Consider the following 22050-nt stretch of genomic DNA (forward strand, 5'->3'; position numbering starts at 1 on the left):
AATTTTTATCTTGCATTTGTTTTAAACAATATGAGTAGCTAAACCCCCAATGCTAGGGGGTGTCCCTGATTTAGAATTGTAACGAATTTGAGTTTACATTTGCATTTATAATATTATTTTTACGGTAACCTTTTGATGTGTTTATTGCTTTCTCTTTCGAATCAATCGAGATTGATTTGTGGTTATCAATTAGGCTGGACCGTCATTGATAAGGTTTTTCTAAAGTTCAAACTATGTCAGATGGATGTGCATAGTGCCTCTCTAAATAAGTACTCAAATGAGGAAGTTGAAGAACTATGTTTTGCCAACATAATACAGAACATAATGAAGAATAAATTTAGTAAAACCATCGATAATTTAATTAAGAAAATTTTCAATACTAATGAGGATGTGGTTTTTATGAACATGGATGTTCATGATAGGTCTGAACCAAGCAATGAAGGGGTTACTAAGAATGATGATCTTGGTAACGTGTCTCTCCTTAATAAGGATATTACGTTGAAGTATTTATGTCAAATGAGGATATCCCTTTGAAGTATGATACCAAAAGAATCTCTGATCTCTGAAGAAGATGCTCATTTGGAAGAAGAAGTCATTATGAAAAACAATGATAAAGTTATCATGTGTGCGGTTGACTTGTCAGAAAATATGGCGGAGCATGTTGTTCATCAGATGCAGTTTGACCTTGAATTAGGCAAGATATATGACGTTGGATGTCATCCTGAATTTCAATCAAAGCCAATGAAGTATGATGCAGATGATAAGGAAGATGTTTTCTAATATGTATCAAACAACTTAAGTATCATAGTGGTAACTAAGTCACCAACTCCGAAGACGGACGAGCTAGCATTTCTTGGATACTATGAAGAATCTGGAACTCTTTTATAATACTAAGATGTTGAAGCAAATGTATTTATCATTATGTTGAACATTCAGAAAAGACTGGTCGACAGAGTAGTGAATGAGATATGGTTGTCAAATTAAGATTTGACATTTGAAGAAATGGTTCAGCAATTGGAGAAAGTATGTGTGATAAATAAGGAGAACCTCATAATAAGTTACAATGGTGATGATGATAGTGATAGATATGACTTGCTTGTCAATAGCATACCCTCTTGGATAAGCAAGGAGAAAATCAATGTAACCCTATCATTTGATGAAACTTCACTCTCTACTACAATGAGTCATTGTAAGAAGTTACTATGGGTGAAACAAATGTTGAAGAAGTGTAATGTGTATGACATTTATCTATAACATTTTTAAGTCATTAGATTCAGTCAACTTTGAAAAAGGGCTCCGCATTTGTGAAAGTCAATAGCAACCAATGCTAGGGAGTTGTGCCAAAAGAGAAAAAAAGCGTTTATCTCCCATAAGATCACGTTGGCACAAAAATTAAGGTGAATTGTTTTGTTATCTCAAGTGTGGTATAATTGGGGTATCATTACAAGCAAGAAAGAGAGACGTCTTGCTTTACCCTACTATCTGATTACATATATCCTTCTTCATTTCAACATGAATTAAAATATCGATGATTTGTTTAGAGGGAGCATACCTATCAAAGAAAGTAAGGTTCCCAAGGATGTCGTGGATAAACTAGAGCATGGTTAAATAAGGCCAATGAAGTTGGAGATATTAGGAACATCATCACCATTGTTGAACCTTCTAATGGAACATCCGACCCTAAGAAAATAATAATCTCAAACATGCATCGTGAGAAGGTAAGGAGGATAGAGGCTGTATTTGCAGAGCTAACGGAATCAAGTGACTTAAGTGCTTCTGAGTCAGATGAGGACAACCTAAGTTGGATTTTGATCTAAGGAGCTGAAGTTTAGAGATTCCTTCCTAAAGATTTCTTGGCTCTAGCTTAGTTGTTCTGGCCCTTGTATCTGGGCATTTTTTATTGGATTTGTAAAGGCTACGTAGCCTATTTGAACCTATGTATAATAATATGGATATAATGCTTGTGCATCTTTTGGTGATGTTCTTGTTGTTTTCTCATGTTCATTAGTTGTGTATGTGCTAACATACTAACTTATGCATGACTAACTTCTATATGCTATTTGATTCTAACAGTTTGCCAAATTATGGCAAAAAGGGGGGAGTAGTGTGTTACTAAGTGCTAAGGTGTTGCTGAGTGCTGAAGTAGCGGAGTTTTATTTAGTACTAACCATTTCTGGTAAGTGCTAATCCACGTTGAAGCATCAGGAAAGACATTTAGCCCTTGTATATGTGAAAATAGATCTATCTTAGTAGTATTACTTGCATATTACAATATCAACTACTAACTTCTTGTGTGTGCATGACTAAGTATGTGAATGCTTGCATGCTAATATATGTTAGTTAGAAATATTGTATGCTACTAACTATGAGCTAACGAGATTCATGCACGACTAAGTCTGTGAATGATTGCATGATTGTCTGTTTAGTTTGGAGCGACTGAATGGATTATGTGCAAGCATCTGAATGTTGATACTTATGTCTTCTGCTACTGGTGCGAGTGATTAACTCTAGTAACTGGAAGATGGCTATTGCTACTGATTGTATGCTCTGATAGTCCGGTAGTTCTACTGGTTGTCACATGTTCTGATGGAAAAATGATATTTATCTTGAAGAGTTGTTTTCCACTATATTATATGGTGTTCCATAATTCTCTCAAGTACATTGTACCTTATAATGTCCCATAAATCTCTCAACTAATGTTACCTCTTCTTCCCAGATATGTATGGTAGTATGGCTTGGATACAAAGATTGTAGTGACAACTCTACTAAGCCTCCTCTGAATGCTTAAGGTGGTTTTGCATCATCATCCTCAGCAGCCTCACAATCTAGAGGTGGCACTAACTCAGTAGCATCAGCATTCGGAGGTGGCAATAACTCAGAAGCATCATCCGTCAGAGGTGGCACTGGTGACTCGAATATCTCTGGTGCTTGAATAGGTGAAACCTGACGCCTGTGAGATGATGGAAGGAGTGATGCGTCGCTAGGTGAAACTCGTCTCCTACGGGAAGAAAAAGATGAAGAAGCATGATCCCTAGAAGTAGATGTCTCCGCATGGTTAGAGCGAACATGAGCCTCTAAAACCCGACTCTTCTCCCGCCGCACTGATGCATGTTATGCAATCTTCCCTTGCCTGAGTCTATCGTGTTTATCAACCATAATGTCTGTAAGTAAACTAGACAATTAGTAAAAGCAACACTACAAGCAAGAAAAAAAGAAAAAAAAACAGACTGAGAATTTTCGAAGATGCATCTCTGATTACTGAGAAACTAAACATTCAAAAATTTCAGAGATGCATCTCCAAAATTTTCTACAACTCTCCAGGTCCTTCAATGGAGGCAATGATGCAAACCAGGGACGGAGCTATGCATAAGATTAAGAGGGCATGTGCCTCCACTACTATTCCACTCTTTCATATATAAATATGTAATATTAATATATAAAAGTTGGTTATGCGCTATAGGTTAAATTCTTAAGAAAAACAAATTTATCACAGAACACTATATGTAAGACAATTACAGAATTAACACATAATTAATTATGTGTTATATGAAATACAAACTTTTAAAATAATATTGATTATGTTTTATATGTAATATTTATTGATATAAAACGTAATTACATATATTTTTAATATTCATTGCACATATTTAACTATATTTTAAAGGTAAAACAATTGTTAATTATAGATCTTAGTTGAAATTATTATATTATATCAATACTTTAATATATTATATTTATTTATTCATATTTTTCATATTATAAGATATAATATTTATTTCATATTTAAAAATGTTTCAATTGTGTGTCTAAGATTATGTTAAATTAGTAAATGATAAATACATATAATCTTTATTTCGATTTGAACTTGAAATCTCGTAGTTACGTGATTTTTATAGTTATTGCCATTTCGTCTATTGATTAAAAATATATTATAGTTATAATATTCATTTTAAAAATAATACATACTTTACATATAAAATAATTTATTATATTTTAATATAGTTAAATTATTATGAATATTGTTAATGTAAAAAATTACACTCATATTCAATTATCTGTACAAATATAAATATTGGGAAAAATATTTTAAAAATAATATAAGAAAAAAATATAATAATAAAAAGAATAATAATAATAGAAAATAATTTAGTATATATATGATTAATTTTTATTTGCCGATAATATATATATATATATATATATATATATATATATATATATATATATATATATATATATATATATATATATATATATAAATTAAAATTATTTTTATATATATTGCCCCCCACATTTTAAATTTTCTGGCTCCATCCCTGATGCAACCCCAAAAATAATGGTTTGATCGTGATTTTCAACCAACTAACATGTTTTACGTATGTATAAACTAACATTCTTGCATTGCAATACTCATTTCTTATCTAAATCATCATTTTCTACTAATTTACACAAAAACTCAAAAAAACTTATCCAAACATCAAAAATTTAATTTAGACTTTATTTAAATGTTGGATGATGTCTCTGATTGATTGAAGATCTTTAAGTTTGATAGTTTGATGAATTTTTTTTAGAGTTGGATAAAGTTGAGTTTTTTTAAAAATGAGAAATGAAAAGGGTTCTGACGCAATTTAAATTCAAATATTTTTCGAAAACGTATCTTTGAAATAAATTTAAAGATGCATCTTCGAAACATTTTAATATAAAATTAAAATTCTATAAATTTAAAATGCGTCCGAAGATGTATGATCCAAATCTAAAAACATTTTAATCTTTTTAAATAATGACTAAATAATATATAAAGGGAATTAAGAAATTCTCATCTATTTTGTTATATTGTGTCTCAGATGCTCTCTGTAGTATGTCAACTTAGTTGATACGCCTCTGCTATTATTAAGGGAGTGTTTTTATTTTTATTTAAAAAATATCAAAGATAATATTTAACAAGTGACTCAATATTTTGATGAGTGATTTGATATTCTAATCGAATTCTTCACTACAGAATCGATTTTTGAAATACATGATTTAATAATTACCAATGACAATGATGTTTTATGTTATTTATTTGATTACTGTGTATTGTTGGTGTTTCTGCTTTTCCTAACAAGTAACAGCATCGTATTGCATTTTACTTCCTTCGTGACTAAAAGGAGTAAACAAGTACAATATATGCAATAGTAGTAATAAAATATTCAAAGGACCGTGACGGGCACGCGTTCATGAATTTTATATTCTAGATATTTTCCTAAATGCATCGTATTGCATTTTACATCCTAGATATTTTCCTAAAACCAAGTAGAAATTCAAAATAAATAAATAAAATAATCCATTGAAATATGCAAACCGCGTCTTCAGTCATCATTCACAAGATTTTATAAATTTCAGTTTTGACTTCTTCTATAACTTTGACTTCAAGTCTTTCAGTCTGGTAATTCATTCATCAAAGCTATTGATACCCCCAATCAAAACTTTTGGTTACCAAAAAGTTTACCTTAAAAAAATCAGCAAAAGAACATACACACCAAAGGTCACATAGAGTTACTATCACTTTGTTAGTTGCCACTTGATAATAGGTTCCTTTCACACTTACAAATTGTCTCTCTAACTTTTTTCCTCTAATTAATTAATTAATTAATCACAAAAACTCGTTTGACTGATTCTTCACAGAGAAAAAATCAATAGCTATAAATATATGCAACTATCATCTCATTCAAATTCATTATTGCTCCCAAACTAAACCATGTCAAAACTCTCTCAAACCTTGTTTACATTATCCATCATTCTCATAATAACATCATGTTATGCTGATAGCTCCAACACAACATCACCATCATCATCACTATGTCCTATTTCTCTTTGTGGCAATATTTTCATTCGCTACCCTTTTTGGATTAAGTCCCAAACAATCAACACTAGAGATCAATTTTGTGGTTATCCTGATTTTGGTCTTGAATGCTCCAAAAGCAACAAAACCATAATCAATCTTCCAAGTGACACATATTATGTTACCGATATAAACTATGATAATAGTTCAATCACCCTTGTTGACATAGATATATTGGATCAAAAATGTCCAAGGGTAAGAAAAAACGTTACACTTTCTAACCTTCCCTTGTCTTTTAGCAAACTAGATTTGAATCTTAGTTTCTACTTCAATTGTAGCTCTTATCCTCCATATTTAGACCCTATAGGGTGCTTTAGAGTTAGTAATGATGAAAAGTTGAGGTCTTATGTTTTTGTGGATGGTGATGAAGGTGAAATTGGTTATGATAATTGGAAATGTGAGGATCATGTTGTGGTGAGTGTTAAGGTTGATGAGGTAAGTGATTTTGTTGGTAGTGTTGATGATTTGATTAATGGGTTTGGTTCAGCTGTGAAGAGAGGGTTTGTGCTTGATTGGAGAAAAGGGTTTGAGGATTGTGCTAAGTGTGAGAACTCTGGTGGATATTGTGGATATGGTCAAGAGAGTAAGAACTTTACATGCATATGTGGAAATGGTAGTGTTGTTGCTAAGAGTTGCAAAAAAGGTACATTTCTTTGCTTTTAACTTGTTTAGTTGTTCAATTAGAATTGTTTTGGCTCAATTTTTTTTATCATTATATGTTGGCATGATTAAATCACATGTATATATTGTTACATATGTACCGTTCATAGTTATATTCTTTTGGTTTTTTATTTCAGTTTATAATATAATTGTAGTTTTAGTGACAAAATTTTATATTATTTTTAGTTTAGTTATCCGAAGATGTTACGAATTTGATCCTGTATGTGTGTATATTTATTAAATTTGTTAAATAATTAATATATCTGATACGATATAAGGATTGATTATTTAATAAACTTAAAAAATAAATATTATCTTATAAATAGAAAACTATAAATAGGACACTAATTTATAAAAAACATGTTATCCTGTGAACACAACTTTAAATTAGTTTATTATTATGCCGCCATGTATTTAATATTTTTTATCCAAGTAATCTAAGACTTGGTTGGATCATCAACAGGTGGGTTACAAATTATGAACTAACTTGGGTCTGTGGCTTCTGATACACGACGCTATATTCTCACTTCCAACTTTAATTCGGAAGTATCTATATAAAAAGATTTTTTTTTCTCTTTTTTATAATTAAAACTTCATTTTGCTCACTAAAATATTTACTTCTAGAAAGTAAAAGTTCAACAAAATTTTCAAGTTTAGATAGATAGCAGCTCCAGAAGGAGTAATCTATTTGGCCTTGTGATTCTCGATTTGTGTTAAAAGACTAATTTACCTTTTTAGCCTTTTAGTAAAAATGATTTAAGAAAATAATTTTTTTAATAATTTTTTTCTATTGTTACTTAAAAAAATAAAAAAAATAAATAAATTACATTCATATTTTTCAAACTATGCAATGTTATTGTATATGTTTACATCAAAATAACAAAAATTATATATGTATTTTTAAACAATGAATTTTTACCACATATTTATATTAAATATGAGGAAAACTTAACTACAGTCGGTTTTAGCCACAAGTCCAATATGAATTTTTTTAAAATAAATTATTTTTTATGTTTAAAATAATTTTGTTTTTAATAATTATTTTTACATATTTAACTAAAAAATAGGAAACATTACATTTATATATTTAAAACTATGTATTTTATCGCATATCTACCTAGGTATAAAGAAAAAAAATTGAAAAAAAATTGTGAATAAAAAATAATTTTTAACTAAAAGTTAAAAGTGTATAATATTTAGTTCAATCAAAATATGAGGTGGGGGTGTATAAGGAGGGAGTGCAGATAGAATCCTATGATATAAAACACGAGATTACTTCTTCCGTTTTAAGTGTTTGGATTATGAAATTTTGAAAAATGCATCTTGAATTCTAAAAGTGCATCGTTGGACACACTCATTTACACCAAGTTAATGTGTAATTGAGCAACACCCTCACTGTTATTGCCATAATTTAATCTAGATATGTATCTTCGAAATAATTGCATATGCACGTTCATTCGTAACTGGATCACACCTTCATTTTGTCAAAATTTTGTCTAGAGATACATCTCTGTAATAAACACAATCATACACTTCCGTAATCACCATTTAATAGTAAATTTTGATATTCTTTACAAATACACTGATGTAATAGACCATGTAATATAACCACACTATCATAATATTTTTTTTATAAATTAAACTATTCACTTATCTAATAAGATGAAAATATCATTTATATAATAACTCAATCCTGAATCAATAATACAATTAAAAAAACAAATTAACTAAAGATAATACAATCCATAATCGATAATACAAATATTATAATACTGCATATGTCGGACCCCCTATTCCTTTGGTGCCTCTTGTACTGCAATGTTGTATGTGCCTAGTTAGAATGTCATCTACAATGAGCTGATCATAGTCTTCTCCTCCTCTAATATCTTCCAATGAGCTGACCTAGGTGACTCTCCCTAGACATATGGTGTCATGTAAGGACTTGACACTCTGAAATACCATTAGATGTAGCTGAATGCATAACTCCATTTATTTAGAGATACGACACCTCGTGCTTCAGTTGGTACATAAAGATTAAGGAAATCATCATATATGTCATCTACATCTCTTCTGACCATAGTAGGAGGAGCAGATACATAGGGGTCTCTTGGAACAACCTGCATATACCTGAACTGGCGCATGACTCACTCAGACAAATGTAGATACATCAGATGTGACCCCAAAACCAATCATCCATAGTAGAGGGTTATGTCTCCCCAGAGACGCGTCTGACTGTGAAGGTTGTACGACCAGAAACATATATCATTTGATGATGTGCGGTCAAGATACGTTACCAAGGGCTCGGTCGACCGATTCCAAATGAGAGGGACAGGTGCACAAGCACGTGACATATCCTCAATGTAGTCATCAACATATGACCAACGAGACATGTGTTGGAAGTGGTGGTGGATCAATGCCCGAAAATGGTACAAATGAATTTTTAGTAATGGCGTAGTGAAATTCTGGTATAGTCAGAGTACAGATGTTCTACACGAAGTCATGACATCTGATCCAACACTGTTACTAAAAACAGCAAGACAGTTATAATAATTACACTCCAGTACTCAGGTGCACTCAGCCACAGATGTCACGACATCTGCTAATATACCACCATGGGAAGAAGAACATCCAATTTTGTCCATCTAGTGCAAACACACAGTAGGGATCAAACATAGCCCTTATGAATATTGATCCTGCCCAGTTCTAAGCATGATGTCTCAACATTGTTTTGAACATCATCTGTCACAACATTACAGATGGATAAATTGTAACAGACTAACCAGTCTATCAGTAACAGCAGTCAATAATGAATGTCATAACATTCTGTTTTGCAATCTGACTGCAGGCTATGTGTCAAGTCTGTTATTCCCTTCATGAACAGACCAGAAACAGACTGAATTATAACAGACAAAATATAGTGTGCAGAAGGTAAAAACACCAATAATTGTTAACCCAGTTCGGTACAACATTACCTACTCTGGGGGCATACCAAGCCAGGAAGAAGATCCATTATTAGCAATATTAATTCAGAGTTAAACTCCCCCGTTTACAACTCCTCACTTAATCCCTACCCAATGCAATCTATACCTAGGCACTCCTAGATAGAAACCTCCAGTTTCCATTCCTATCATTACAAGTACCATGTAATGTTTAAACAACTTGAACTTGCTTCACAGCTTCGTTCAAGAACATAACCACTCTTGCCTACAGGCTTTAAGTTACAAATAATCTCATGCTTTCAAGCACTGAGAAACACTTGGTAACCTTCCCACAGGTTGGGAGGTTTACCTCATACACACACCTCTAATTTTTACATTGTTTGAGGCTTACAAAACCTAGGTTACAATCTCCTATTTATAACCTAACCACCCAACTGGATTTGGGCCTTCAAAAATCGCAGCAAATCTTCTTCTTTGCTGTTACAGAGCTGGCAGAAATCTTTTGCTCCAATCAAGGTCTTCAATCAATCTTTTATTTCCTAAAAGATCTCTCTATTTGGAAACTGTATATTTACCAAATATCTTCACCAAATCTTCTGATTGAATCTTCAAGATCTTCACATGGGAGTTAGGATATTCACCAGATCTCCTAATTAATCACAAACCAAACCAGAATTAACTGATTCAGTTTGATACACATGTGAGATGTCATAGTCCCGATGTCGTGACATCTTACATGACATGTTGGTCCAGATGTTGAATTTCTTCAACCCAACATATTAAAACAACAGAGGTGAGTACATTATTTGTTTTACAAAATTAATGCCAATCTTAAGGTACTAACAATCTCCCCCTTTGGCAAATTTTAGCTAAAACAAATAACCCAATGTGGGCCTGCACTTCCTCTTTGTCCTTGATAGCCCCAATGCCACCACCACTGTTGGTGTACATGAGGAAGAAGATGTACAAGGATCAGCTCCACCACAGCCCTTCCCCTCAGCAGTAGGGCTTCCTGAAGAATATGTAATGCTGAGTACATATGTAATGTAACTCAGATCACAAGACACAACTGTCTTCTTAACTCAGATCACAAGACACAACTGATATACCCAGTTAGTGACTTTTGTGTCTGAATCCATCTTCTCCTTGCTACCAGATATTGCTTGCTTCTGGTGCATCTTCAGGACAATGTTTCTCTCCCCCTTTTTAGCTAAACATTTATATATAACACCTTCACAAAACCAGATCCAGGAGCAGTATGCCCAGATCTTAACAAACCCCATGGTTTAGAGGGAATGGAATGTCGCTCTTGTGAGAAGAGGAATGCTGAAACATCCTTTAAATAGGCCAGACCATGCTTAGGAATTAACGGTAGGAGTAAATGCTTGGTCAAGATTCATAAATATATGCTGAGAAACAGTCAGAGAATCACCACCAATATCCCAGACAATCTTTGAATACCTTTTATAGCTCTTGACTGTTTCCAGAAACAGCAGTTCCAAGACTATTCCATAAATGTTGTCAGACACGTTACAAGCTATGTCTTAACATTTGATACTGCTTTTGTCTGCATTCTCCATATATTCTCCCTGTCACCATTCCCTAAGACCACTTTCTCACCTCCAGTGGTAGCTTGACATCTGGCACCACACATCCACATTTCCTTATAAAACTTCCAGCAGGAACATAGGATATCTTATGTTAAGACATCACATATGACATCTTGTGAACACTCTGTACTTTTTGTTCACAAGGCAAACTAGCAGCACTTAAACCACACACCAGTAGTTTAATCACTAGCAGAAGTAGAAAAACAATTACTAGCTATGGCTATTAGTAATACACACATGCACAAGGGTACTTCTCCTCCCCCTTAATCTGTGAAACAATCATAATTACTAGTTATGGATGCAACTAGTAAGACACACAAATGCACAATGCACCAGGGTACTTCTTCTCCCCCTAAATCTGTGCATTCATCAAATCACAGCTACTGTAACTCCAGTACCTGTACCAGCCAGAATGTCACACTGACATCTGCTATAACATCAGCATCTGTGCACCTCTTCCATTTTTCCTTATGACTGAAGATTCAGAAGGAAATAACAATATTGTCCAAGGCAATGTCATGACATCAGGTCAGACATTCTTCTGCTCACTCACCCTTGACACACGCCCCATCATCTCACTAACTAACAAGGTTCCATACCTTGTTTTCTGAGAACACATAGACCACAAGCTTGATGATTACTTGCAGTGCAAGGAAAGAACTCCCCTTGTCATGAGCAACCAACTCTCCTCTTGAAACTTGGAGAAGAACATATCCAACACCCCAAGGTTAGACCTTTACAAACTTCCTGATTCAAGGAGAACCCAGACCACTTGATGAATGGAAAACATAAGACGCATCTTCATGTCTTCAAGAGCACGCCCTCTGTTCAACCTTCTTGGATGAACACATCCACACTCTGTGACAATCTCTCTTCTAACCAGAACAGAAAACAACATAACACCATCTGATATTCTTCAGATATCACTGAATCACAAGCTTGATCCACAAGAAACCAGACACACACCCTAGCTCTCTCTCTAAATTTCGTTCAGTATTGGTTGTGTGTTCAAACAGGTTTTCTAAGTTCCTTTTTATAAAGGCATTGGACATCTTGAAAACCCTAGATATATTTTCCAATCAGATCTTTTCATATCAGTTGTAAAGATCTCCTTGGAAATAAACAAATCTGGTTGATATCCCTAATAGATTGCGCCAGCTAGCCATATCTTCAATCAACCAATGATTGCCCCCTAATTGTGCAATCACAAAACACCAGACATTCATACCGAATGTTCTGTGTACCGGATGTCATGACATCGGGTCTGACATCTGGAAAAATCCTGCATAATCCAGTTTCCTTTTATAGCAGGTACAACCATATCAGTTACCATGACAATGAGTATGTCAACTAAAACAATCCTGCAACATATGTCTTCCATATAAGCTCCAGCAGGTACAACCAATATCAGAAGCCTTGTCTTTGTATGTGGCATTCTGAAACAATCCTGCCTTGCATATCTTCTTTAACTCCAGCAACAAGCTCCAAGAGATGAAAAGGAAACACCTCATTATGTCTTCAACTTACTACTTTACTGCTCAAAGTAGTTTGTCTCAGACCTTCCTCAAGAATAATCAGCTGCCATAAGCTGATTGTCTTGATCCTACGAACTCACTTCTGAGATAGACCAATTGCCACTGGTTGATTACCTCCTTCATGAATCCTCATATGAAACAAGTCAAGTGCCATTCTTTGACCTCTCCACGTTTATCAGACTTCTCCCAAAGATATTCTGACCTTCCAAGTGAGACTATACCTTCAAGCTTCTTGAAGTATCCAATCTACAACCCAGTAGACCCTTTTATCTCAAGTTGATGTGCCACATCACCAACTAAGATTCTGATGTTGAACCAAATGTCATAACCTTGTGTTTTGACATCTAGCTGTTGAATTCAGCTCCTTCTTCTGCCACTTGAAATAACTTCCTCCCTTCACAGAACAAGAGTTCAATGTTCTCATAGACTTGATTGTGGGACCAAGTTTGAGTAAACATCCTCCATCCTGCAGGTTTGCAGTTAAGTCATCCAAGCTCACACCTTGATGAATCCCTGCTTCTTCTCCAAAGACCTCAGACACTCTGATGCATGAGTCTTCAGAAGGACCAGTTAGAAACTGTCCCTTCAGCTATACCAAGGATTCCACTTCCTCAAGCAAAGTTGTTTCCATGATGTCAAGAATGCTGCCACTTATTCTTAACTCCACAGTGTGCATTAGCCAATGCACTTCCTTACCTAGATCAGAGGTAAACTGATCCAAGTAACCACCATCAGGACTATGATGTTTTCTTCTTCTTGTACACGTCAAGGCTGAACATGTTTCATGCCAGGAAACCTTTTCAGAGATCATATGCTTTTGCTGCCACCAAAGTGATAGATCATACTCCAGTGTATTATCCTTCCTGTGATTCTGCACAGGGTCTTGAAGACTAGATGTTCCAACATCTTTAAAAATATCAGTTATCTTGAGCTCCAAGGATAATCAATTAAATACTTGTACTTGGCACAAGTAGACATTGATCTTAAATCCTTTCCCAATATTCCTTTCAGATACTTCTACCATAAGAATACTTTGAAAATACTCTTCTAGTGTCAACATCTTCTGCTTGCAAGTACCTCAACAGTTTTGAAAAACTTCCCTGATTAAATTCACCCTTAGGAATGAGAGAGATGAATTCTTCCTTGCAAATGTGTCACACAACTACCAGAACCCATGTGACACAGGTCAGCAGCCAACCAGACCCTAGGCTGACCAATACGTGAGGAGGTTAACAAAAACTCCCCCTCAAATTAACAATCATGGAACCTTCACACCAATATCCATGCATTGTACCCAACTGTCTCACCATGACATACATCACCCTTATTGGTGGAAACTAACTCTCTGAGTTAAACCTCTACATACTCCAATCACACCAATCAGACTCCAGCTGACCATAAGTACTGGTGAAAGACAATAACATTCGTCAATAGTAGGTATGCATTGCCAGAGCATACTACCTCAACCAATCTCTGAATCTTCATATTCTCACTCCTTGAGAGAACTGCCACTTCTGAGCGTGGTGTTTGAATTACAAGATTCATGGTCCTAATCCTCCTAAATGATATAGCAATCAGGTTGCCCCATTATTGACTTCTAACATCCAGGGGACATGTCTTCCAACACAACATAGTACTTCCAGGAGCAACTATCCAAGACAGACAGCATGAGGTTGCACAATGTCACATTTCAACCAACTCCACTTTTAGATATCAAACTTCTAAAAGTGACCTTCTTGAGCATACTCATAGTTGACCCTGCCCTTGTCAACTTAGCTCCCACAGATGTCTCCTCTTCCAGGTCAGGAGTAGGTTCCAAACACAAGTATCCCTTTGTTTGACACCTAAAAACATCTGTTCTTCAACCAGTAGCTGCATACTTGTTGAACAACATGTTCTAACATCGCCTAGAACATTAGTTCCACCTCCTTGAAACAAATCCTCCTTGAAAGTCTTCAAGGTCTTCATATACACTACCCAAGAGAGTAAAAGAATCAGTGATCAGGTGATTCTTACCATCCTGAAGTGAGAACGTCATCATGAGTGGACTTGAGGAGACTCAAGTATCTTTGACATCTTCAGTAGATTATGATGAAATCTTGAACACAGCAGCCTTTCATCCACATGAGGGGAAACTACATCAAAGTTTGAGTTTTGCCAGGTATTATGCAGCGGAAATCATAATACAACTCAACCTATGACCACACACTTCACCAGATCAGCCTCCAAGAACATACCAAGTTTGAATATGTTTCAATACTAGCACAGCTGTTCCACAAAAAGGCTAATTGCCAACCTCCAGAGACAGGTACACATAGTTCCTGTTATGAATAGTCCAACCACCTACTTCAAGGGACCATTCAGGGGAATCACAGAACCTTTCACAGGTTCCAACAACAGTACTGACATAACTCCTTGCAAGATACCAGAAAGTATCACCCATGGACCTCATCCAGAAACAGAACAAGATGCCTGCTCTGATACCAATTGAAATTCTGGTATAGTCAGAGTACAGATGTTCTACACGAAGTCATGACATCTGATCCAACACTGTTACTAAAAACAGCAAGACAATTATAATAATTACACTCCAGTACTCAGGTGCACTCAGCCACAGATGTCACGACATCTGCTAATATACCACCATGGGAAGAAGAACATCCAATTTTGTCCATCTAGTGCAAACACACAGTAGGGATCAAACATAGCCCTTATGATTAATGATCCTGCCCAGTTCTAAGCATGATGTCTCAACATTGTTTTGAACATCATCTGTCACAACATTACAGATGGATAAACTGTAACAGACTAACCAGTCTATCAGTAATAGCAGTCAATAATGAATGTCATAACATTCTGTTTTGCAATCTGACTGCAGGCTATGTGTCAAGTCTGTTATTCCCTTCATGAACAGACCAGAAATAGACTGAATTATAACAGACAAAATATAGTGTGCAGAAGGTAAAAACACCACTAATTGTTAACCCAGTTCGGTACAACATTACCTACTCTGGGGGCATACCAAGCCAGGAAGAAGATCCATTATTAGCAGTATTAATTTAGAGTTAAACTCCCCCGTTTACAACTCCTCACTTAATCCCTACCCAATGCAATCTATACCTAGGCACTCCTAGATAGAAACCTCCAGTTTCCATTCCTATCATTACAAGTACCATGTAATGTTTAAACAACTTGAACTTGCTTCACAGCTTCGTTCAAGAACATAACCACTCTTGCCTACAGGCTTTGAGTTACAAATAATCTCATGCTTTCAAGCACTGAGAAACACTTGGTAACCTTCCCACAGGTTGGGAGGTTTACCTCATACACACACCTCTAATTTTTACATTGTTTGAGGCTTACAAAACCTAGGTTACAATCTCCTATTTATAACCTAACCACCCAACTGGATTTGGGCCTTCAAAAATCGCAGCAAATCTTCTTCTTTGCTGTTACAGAGCTGGCAGAAATCTTTTGCTCCAATCAAGGTCTTCAATCAATCTTTTATTTCCTAAAAGATTTCTCTATTTGGAAACTGTATATTTACCAAATATCTTTACCAAATCTTCTGATTGAATCTTCAAGATCTTCACATGGGAGTTAGGATATTCACCAGATCTCCTAATTAATCACAAACCAAACCAGAATTAACTGATTCAGTTTGATACACATGTGAGATGTCACAGTCCCGATGTCGTGACATCTTACATGACATGTTGGTCCAGATGTTGAATTTCTTTAACCTAACATATTAAAACAACAGAGGTGAGTACATTATTTGTTTTACAAAATTAATGCCAATCTTAAGGTACTAACACGTAGCACAAGTGTTATAAAAATGGTACATGAATAGTAAAGAATACAAATATATTATCATCATGAGCGTGCAACTACTTGTCATATGTTTGATCTTCTAAAGACAACCTTCAGCTAACTTGGATTATAGGTAAACCAACAAGCGCCCCTCCAATTGTACACATGAATCTGCTCAAAGTCAGCGAAGTATCCGAGGTAAACCATATATACGTAATCGACACTCTTGTCCACAAATATAGACGTGTCAACCAAGTACATTAGGTATGACCTCAATGCACATGATTTGTGATACATAACATGTTCATCATCACCCTTAGCTTGCATTGCCGCAGTCAGGTGGTGTGCATACAAGCTCTCCAGGAATTTGAATCTATCATGAACCCCTATAATGTATTCAATCTCCTTTAGGGCATCCGCTAGACCAACCCCCAAATAGACCGCCATCATCTTCTATACAACATATTTGGCCATCCAGGAATGGTCTAATAATCTTCCCCTCATCGAAAAATGTAGCATGCATAACACATCATCCAATGTGATAGACATCTCACCATGCATCATATGAAAATATGAAATCTCAGAGTGTCAAATCTCAATGAACACTGACAACATACCATGGTTAGTAGTAGAATAATCGGACATGCATAAATCTCGCAACCCATATAGCTGTAAGATAGAGAATGAAACCACTGCTCCTTGGGCTTGTGCAACCTCGCAATCTCCCAACCATGTTGATGCATTTTAAAGGATCACAAAATTGCAGAAAAATAAATCATCATCAAAAAACTAATATTATAACACATGTGTTTCAAAGAATAAATACATATAAAATTTACCTCTACATCCCATAGATGCTTGGCAGCATAGTTTGCATACAAAGGAAACAATGATAAGTCATACAGGCCTCCTCTAAACTCCTCAGGAACGACATCAACAAAGTGCATCAACTTGGACATGCGAGGCTTCCGGGGCAACAACAGGTGACACCTGCCTCCTCCAGGAAGAACAAGTGGGAGATGCATGAACCCCAAAAGTTTACACATCCGCATCAAATGAACTCGCATAGACCGCTGATCGCGACGGTCAAACTCTTTCCACGTGAATCAATGCATGATGCAAGACTCTGTCGAGCCTTAACCTGTCTTGGTTTCAACCATATTATCTATATTTAAACTGGACAAACAATATAAAACAGAAAAAGTCAAACCTAGATGGGTGACATTGAAAATAAAACCAAACAATGCAGACAAACAAAATATAGAAATGCACTTCTGTATTCTTTGAAAATCAATTTCTAAACAAATACGGAAGTGCACTTCTGTATTAACTTGCAATTCAGAAAAATGGAAATGACAAAAATGCAGGGTACCAACAATGCACAAAACACATTGCTCAGTTACACTACCTAATAGTGACTATAACCACCTATATATTGATGTATATTTCACAACCTATTATTCCTATTTCTTAATGCATGTAGAGAAAATTAAATGTGAAAACACTTAAATTTAAAAACTTACCAAAAGTGTAGTTGATGATTAATTGGATGTTGAGAGTAGGGACTTGGAAGTGACTTGAGAAAGTTTAAGAGTTTGAGAGAGTTTGCTGGAAATGAAGAATGGGGAGAGTCTTGCACGTTTTTGATTAAAACCCCTTTTGGAGATGCACTTTCATAGGTCATATGGAGATATATTTATGAAGTATTTTTTTTTCGAAAGAAGCGGGTCGAACTCACTTATGAATTGACTGAGTTTAGGTTGGGGTGCATTCGGAAGTAGATTTCTAAGTTTCAGGGACAATTTCGGACGTCCATGAGCACCCTAAAAACGGGAGAAATAATTCCCTTATGTGAAATATTAATTTTTTTAATGTGGAGTGGTTGTCATTTGTATTGGTCAGAGAGGGTAAAATCAACAAAGATTTTAGGCAAATAACTATCTTTTCAATTCTATTCTCATAATAACCATCATTTGACATATTTCTCAAAGTAACAAACTTTAAAAAAAAATAGAATGAAGAAATATTGTCAGATGAATTGATGCATCCATTTAAAAAATAAGAGTTATTATCAATTGAATTGACGATTGCATGTGTTGTAACCAACCCAATTGAAGACTACATGTATTTCATAAGAGACGTCTCCAATTGAATTGGCGTGTCCATGTAAAAAAGAAGAGATGTCACCATTTAGATCTTGTTCAAAGACGCCCGATCAATTTGCACTAACTCTTAAGCAATGCATGCAGTTGCCAAATGGATTGGCTACACCGCTTATATTCGTCAATTCAATTGATAACACCTCTTCTTTTTAATGAGACATCAATTTATATCTGACAACACATCTCCGTTCTAAATTATTTTTTTGTTTAAAATTGATTTACTTTGAAAATGATAGTTATTATGAGAATAAAATTGAAAATATAGGTTATTTACATAAAATTTTCAAAATCAACCAATAAAAAAATATAACCATGTCTTTTGAATGATAAACAATGTATCAATTATTTAGTCACTTTGAATCAATAGTTTAGATTTACTCTAGGAACTATGTGTTGAGACTAAATAGATTTTTTAATGAGAAATACTAACATATTTATTATATTTTTCATTCTCTTTACAAGAAATCCTACCATATGTTCGTTTAGTAATTTATTAATGGATCATCTATTATATTATTTTGTTGAATGAATCATTATTAACACTTTTATATAAAATAAATACTATTTTACATTTAACTCGTCAGTCTGTCTCTTCCTGTCCGTTGGTTTTCATATAATATAATGAGATGAGATAATTAACGAAATTGAGTTGAAACTTAAAATAATAAAAAAGGTAAATGAATCAATTTGTGATCCTATCCATTTTAATAGTGCTAATACATAACAATTTAATAAATTTAATAAACTATTTAAGGTGATAACATAAAAGATAGATTGTATATTGTATCTTCAACCAATTAATACGAGAGTAGAGACTTGTTCCTTCCATTTTTGTTTTCTTTTTATGAGAGTAGACTTGTTCCTCCTAAAGAAGAACTATTAAAATAAAATAAAATGGTAGGTGAAAATATTCGAAAGTATAATCATCAAATCAATTAGTTTTGGACAGCAGTTTTACAGCGCATCACTTGAGTTGTTTATGTAATTGCCAATAGACTCTTTCCAAGCTTTGCTTCTACTATGTTCTATGACTGATTTTTTTTTTAATTTTCAATTCTCTTTTATGACATTAAGATAAACTTAATTAAGGTGAATTGTAAAACAATCAAGAGAAACTGCCCTAGTTATACAAAAGAAATCCAGAAGGTGTTTATTTATTTGAAGTAATTTTATTTGAGTTGCAATCAGATATTAAACACAGTATTCAAAGTTTGATAAGCTATATTGTGGAAATTTAGCATATCTTGCTAAACTCATTTTCTATTACTATTTTGGAGGTTGTTTAAAAAAATGACTTATATGAGAAAAACAACCTCTATGGTTGCAAAACCAAAATTTAATATTAGAACCACTCCTCTTGTGTCCCTATTAAAAGTCAACACCATTTTTACAAAGATACTATCAAACAAATCATAAGCCATTTAGTTTGACTTTTACACCTAGAATGTGGTAGGTAGTTTGGTCATTTGCCTCTCCATTAAGACTAAGACATAACACCTTTTCTTATGCCAATTAGGCCATCTCAAAATTCTATCACCAATATTCTTCTACTTCCTTTAGCCTTCATCTCATAACACCTTTCTCTTCCTCCATAATCTTATTCTTGGTTCAAACATATGATATTAGTATTACCAAAAGATATGAATTAGATTTGGTACGTAACTGCAGAGGTTAATCTTCTGAGTCGCGTATACTTTTCAATTTTCATCATCTCTACACATGTCTCCATCTTTTCTTCAACCCCATTGTTCCTTCCTCATCAACATCCTTCTCTTCCTCTCACTCTTCCTCTTAGTCCCAATACATGTCACTAGTGATGCTAAGAGCTACAAATCATGTGCACCTTTTACCTGTGGAAGTTTCACCAACATCACTTATCCATTTTGGATTATGAACAGTCAACGAAATTATTGTGGTCATCCAAACTTCACGCTTGATTGCCAGAAAAACAACTTGACTATTGACATCAACTCACAAAAGTTTCATATCATTGATATGAATCAAACATCACAGGTTTTGAAGATTGCAAGGTTGGATTTATGGAATTATGATGCTGCAAATGTTCCTTCTTGTCCTGATACCAATGTAAAATTGAATCTGGGTTTCTTCAAGTACACTTCCAATGATGAGAGCTATACTCTATTGTCCGGATGTGACCCTCTTCCTACCAATACATACGGGCCGCCTCTGATTTCAGAAGTTTCTCAAAAGTTTTCTTGCCTCATAGATAGTGAACCTCAAGATGCATACTTAATACTAAGTACTAAAATGGCGGATTTCACGGGCCTAGAGTGTAAGAACAATATCAAAGTTTATGGACCAAAAAGCTCTATCATAGATGATTCCGGTACAACGGTGAATGTTTTAAAGGACGGATTTGAGGTTGGGTGGAGTGGTGTGGACGACGATATATGTAACTATTGCAAGAAATTTGGTGGGCGATGTGGATACAATACAACCAAAAGTGCATTTATGTGTATTTGTCCTAATCAACAATCTTATGGTGATTGCGGATTTTGTCGCGACAATTCAACGACTGAGATTTGGCCGGATGAGTCGGGTTGCATAGGATCCAAGTTGTATAAACCTGTGGCGCCATCCCCTCTAGCAGAACCATCATATGGATTACAACAGCCATATGGAAATACACCATTTCAAGCATTAGAACCATCTTCTAATCCAGATTCAAAAAAGCCTGACACTTCGCGTATGTATTCTTCCTTCTCGTGATATTTTATTAGATTATTCTGTCGAATAATCTTAACCTTAAAGTGTGTTTAGAGAATATATCTAGAGTTTATAAGCTAATTTTGGCTTATTTCAATAAGTTTGCAGTTTAGAACTTATTTCCTAACAGTTTATTAACAACATTATCTATTTGAATTAGAAATACTTAGAAATAATCACTTATATATGAACATTTTCATCCTTTGCTTGGTGAAATTGAATTTTAGTTTAGAATCCAAAATTGTTTACTAGGACTTAAATCCACTCTGGCTTCATAGCATGATGTAGAATAGTTTTGTTGCTTGTTGAAAATTGCATTTTGGTTAGAACGATTCTCTTTGATATTTTTATTCATCATGTGTAGATGTTTTTATAGTTATATTATTATATGTAAATAAATTAAAATAGGGTATGAAACTATTTTAGAATCTGTCATAAGATACTAACGTGTTCAAAATTTTAAATGTTATTGATAGTTGGCTGACATTGACTTTTAAAGATTAACTAGTAAGAATAATGAACATAAACATTTAAAAAGTCATGTTAGTGGTTGGATGTTAAAATATAGGATTTGATGGGAAGATGATAGCAACTCTTACCAAACGAATATAAAAGGGAAATATGCTTCCATATGGTGTTGAAGTTTTCAAACAGGAAAACCTAAATTTCTCTCTCAAAGTTTAAGTTTAAGATATATTTTAGTCATTGACTTATAAAAAATTT

The 22050-nt window shown here is 34.3% G+C and overlaps 1 protein-coding gene across 2 annotated transcripts in view; it reads left to right on the plus strand.

Moving 5' to 3' along the window:
• Positions 1-22050, plus strand: part of LOC127115096 (LEAF RUST 10 DISEASE-RESISTANCE LOCUS RECEPTOR-LIKE PROTEIN KINASE-like 1.4) — a 97711-nt gene that overhangs the window by 69694 nt on the left and 5967 nt on the right. The window contains exon 1 of one of the 2 annotated variants that reach the window (XM_051046755.1): positions 20109-21307. The exons of the other annotated variant lie outside the window; for it this stretch is intronic. Coding sequence (XP_050902712.1) covers positions 20320-21307 — 988 coding nt within the window. The 5' untranslated portion in view covers positions 20109-20319. Of the gene's footprint in view, positions 1-20108; positions 21308-22050 lie in introns of those variants that run through there. 2 annotated transcript variants of the gene reach the window in all.

Source organism: Lathyrus oleraceus, chromosome 1 (assembly GCF_024323335.1).
Source record: "Lathyrus oleraceus cultivar Zhongwan6 chromosome 1, CAAS_Psat_ZW6_1.0, whole genome shotgun sequence".
NCBI lineage: Eukaryota > Viridiplantae > Streptophyta > Magnoliopsida > Fabales > Fabaceae > Lathyrus > Lathyrus oleraceus.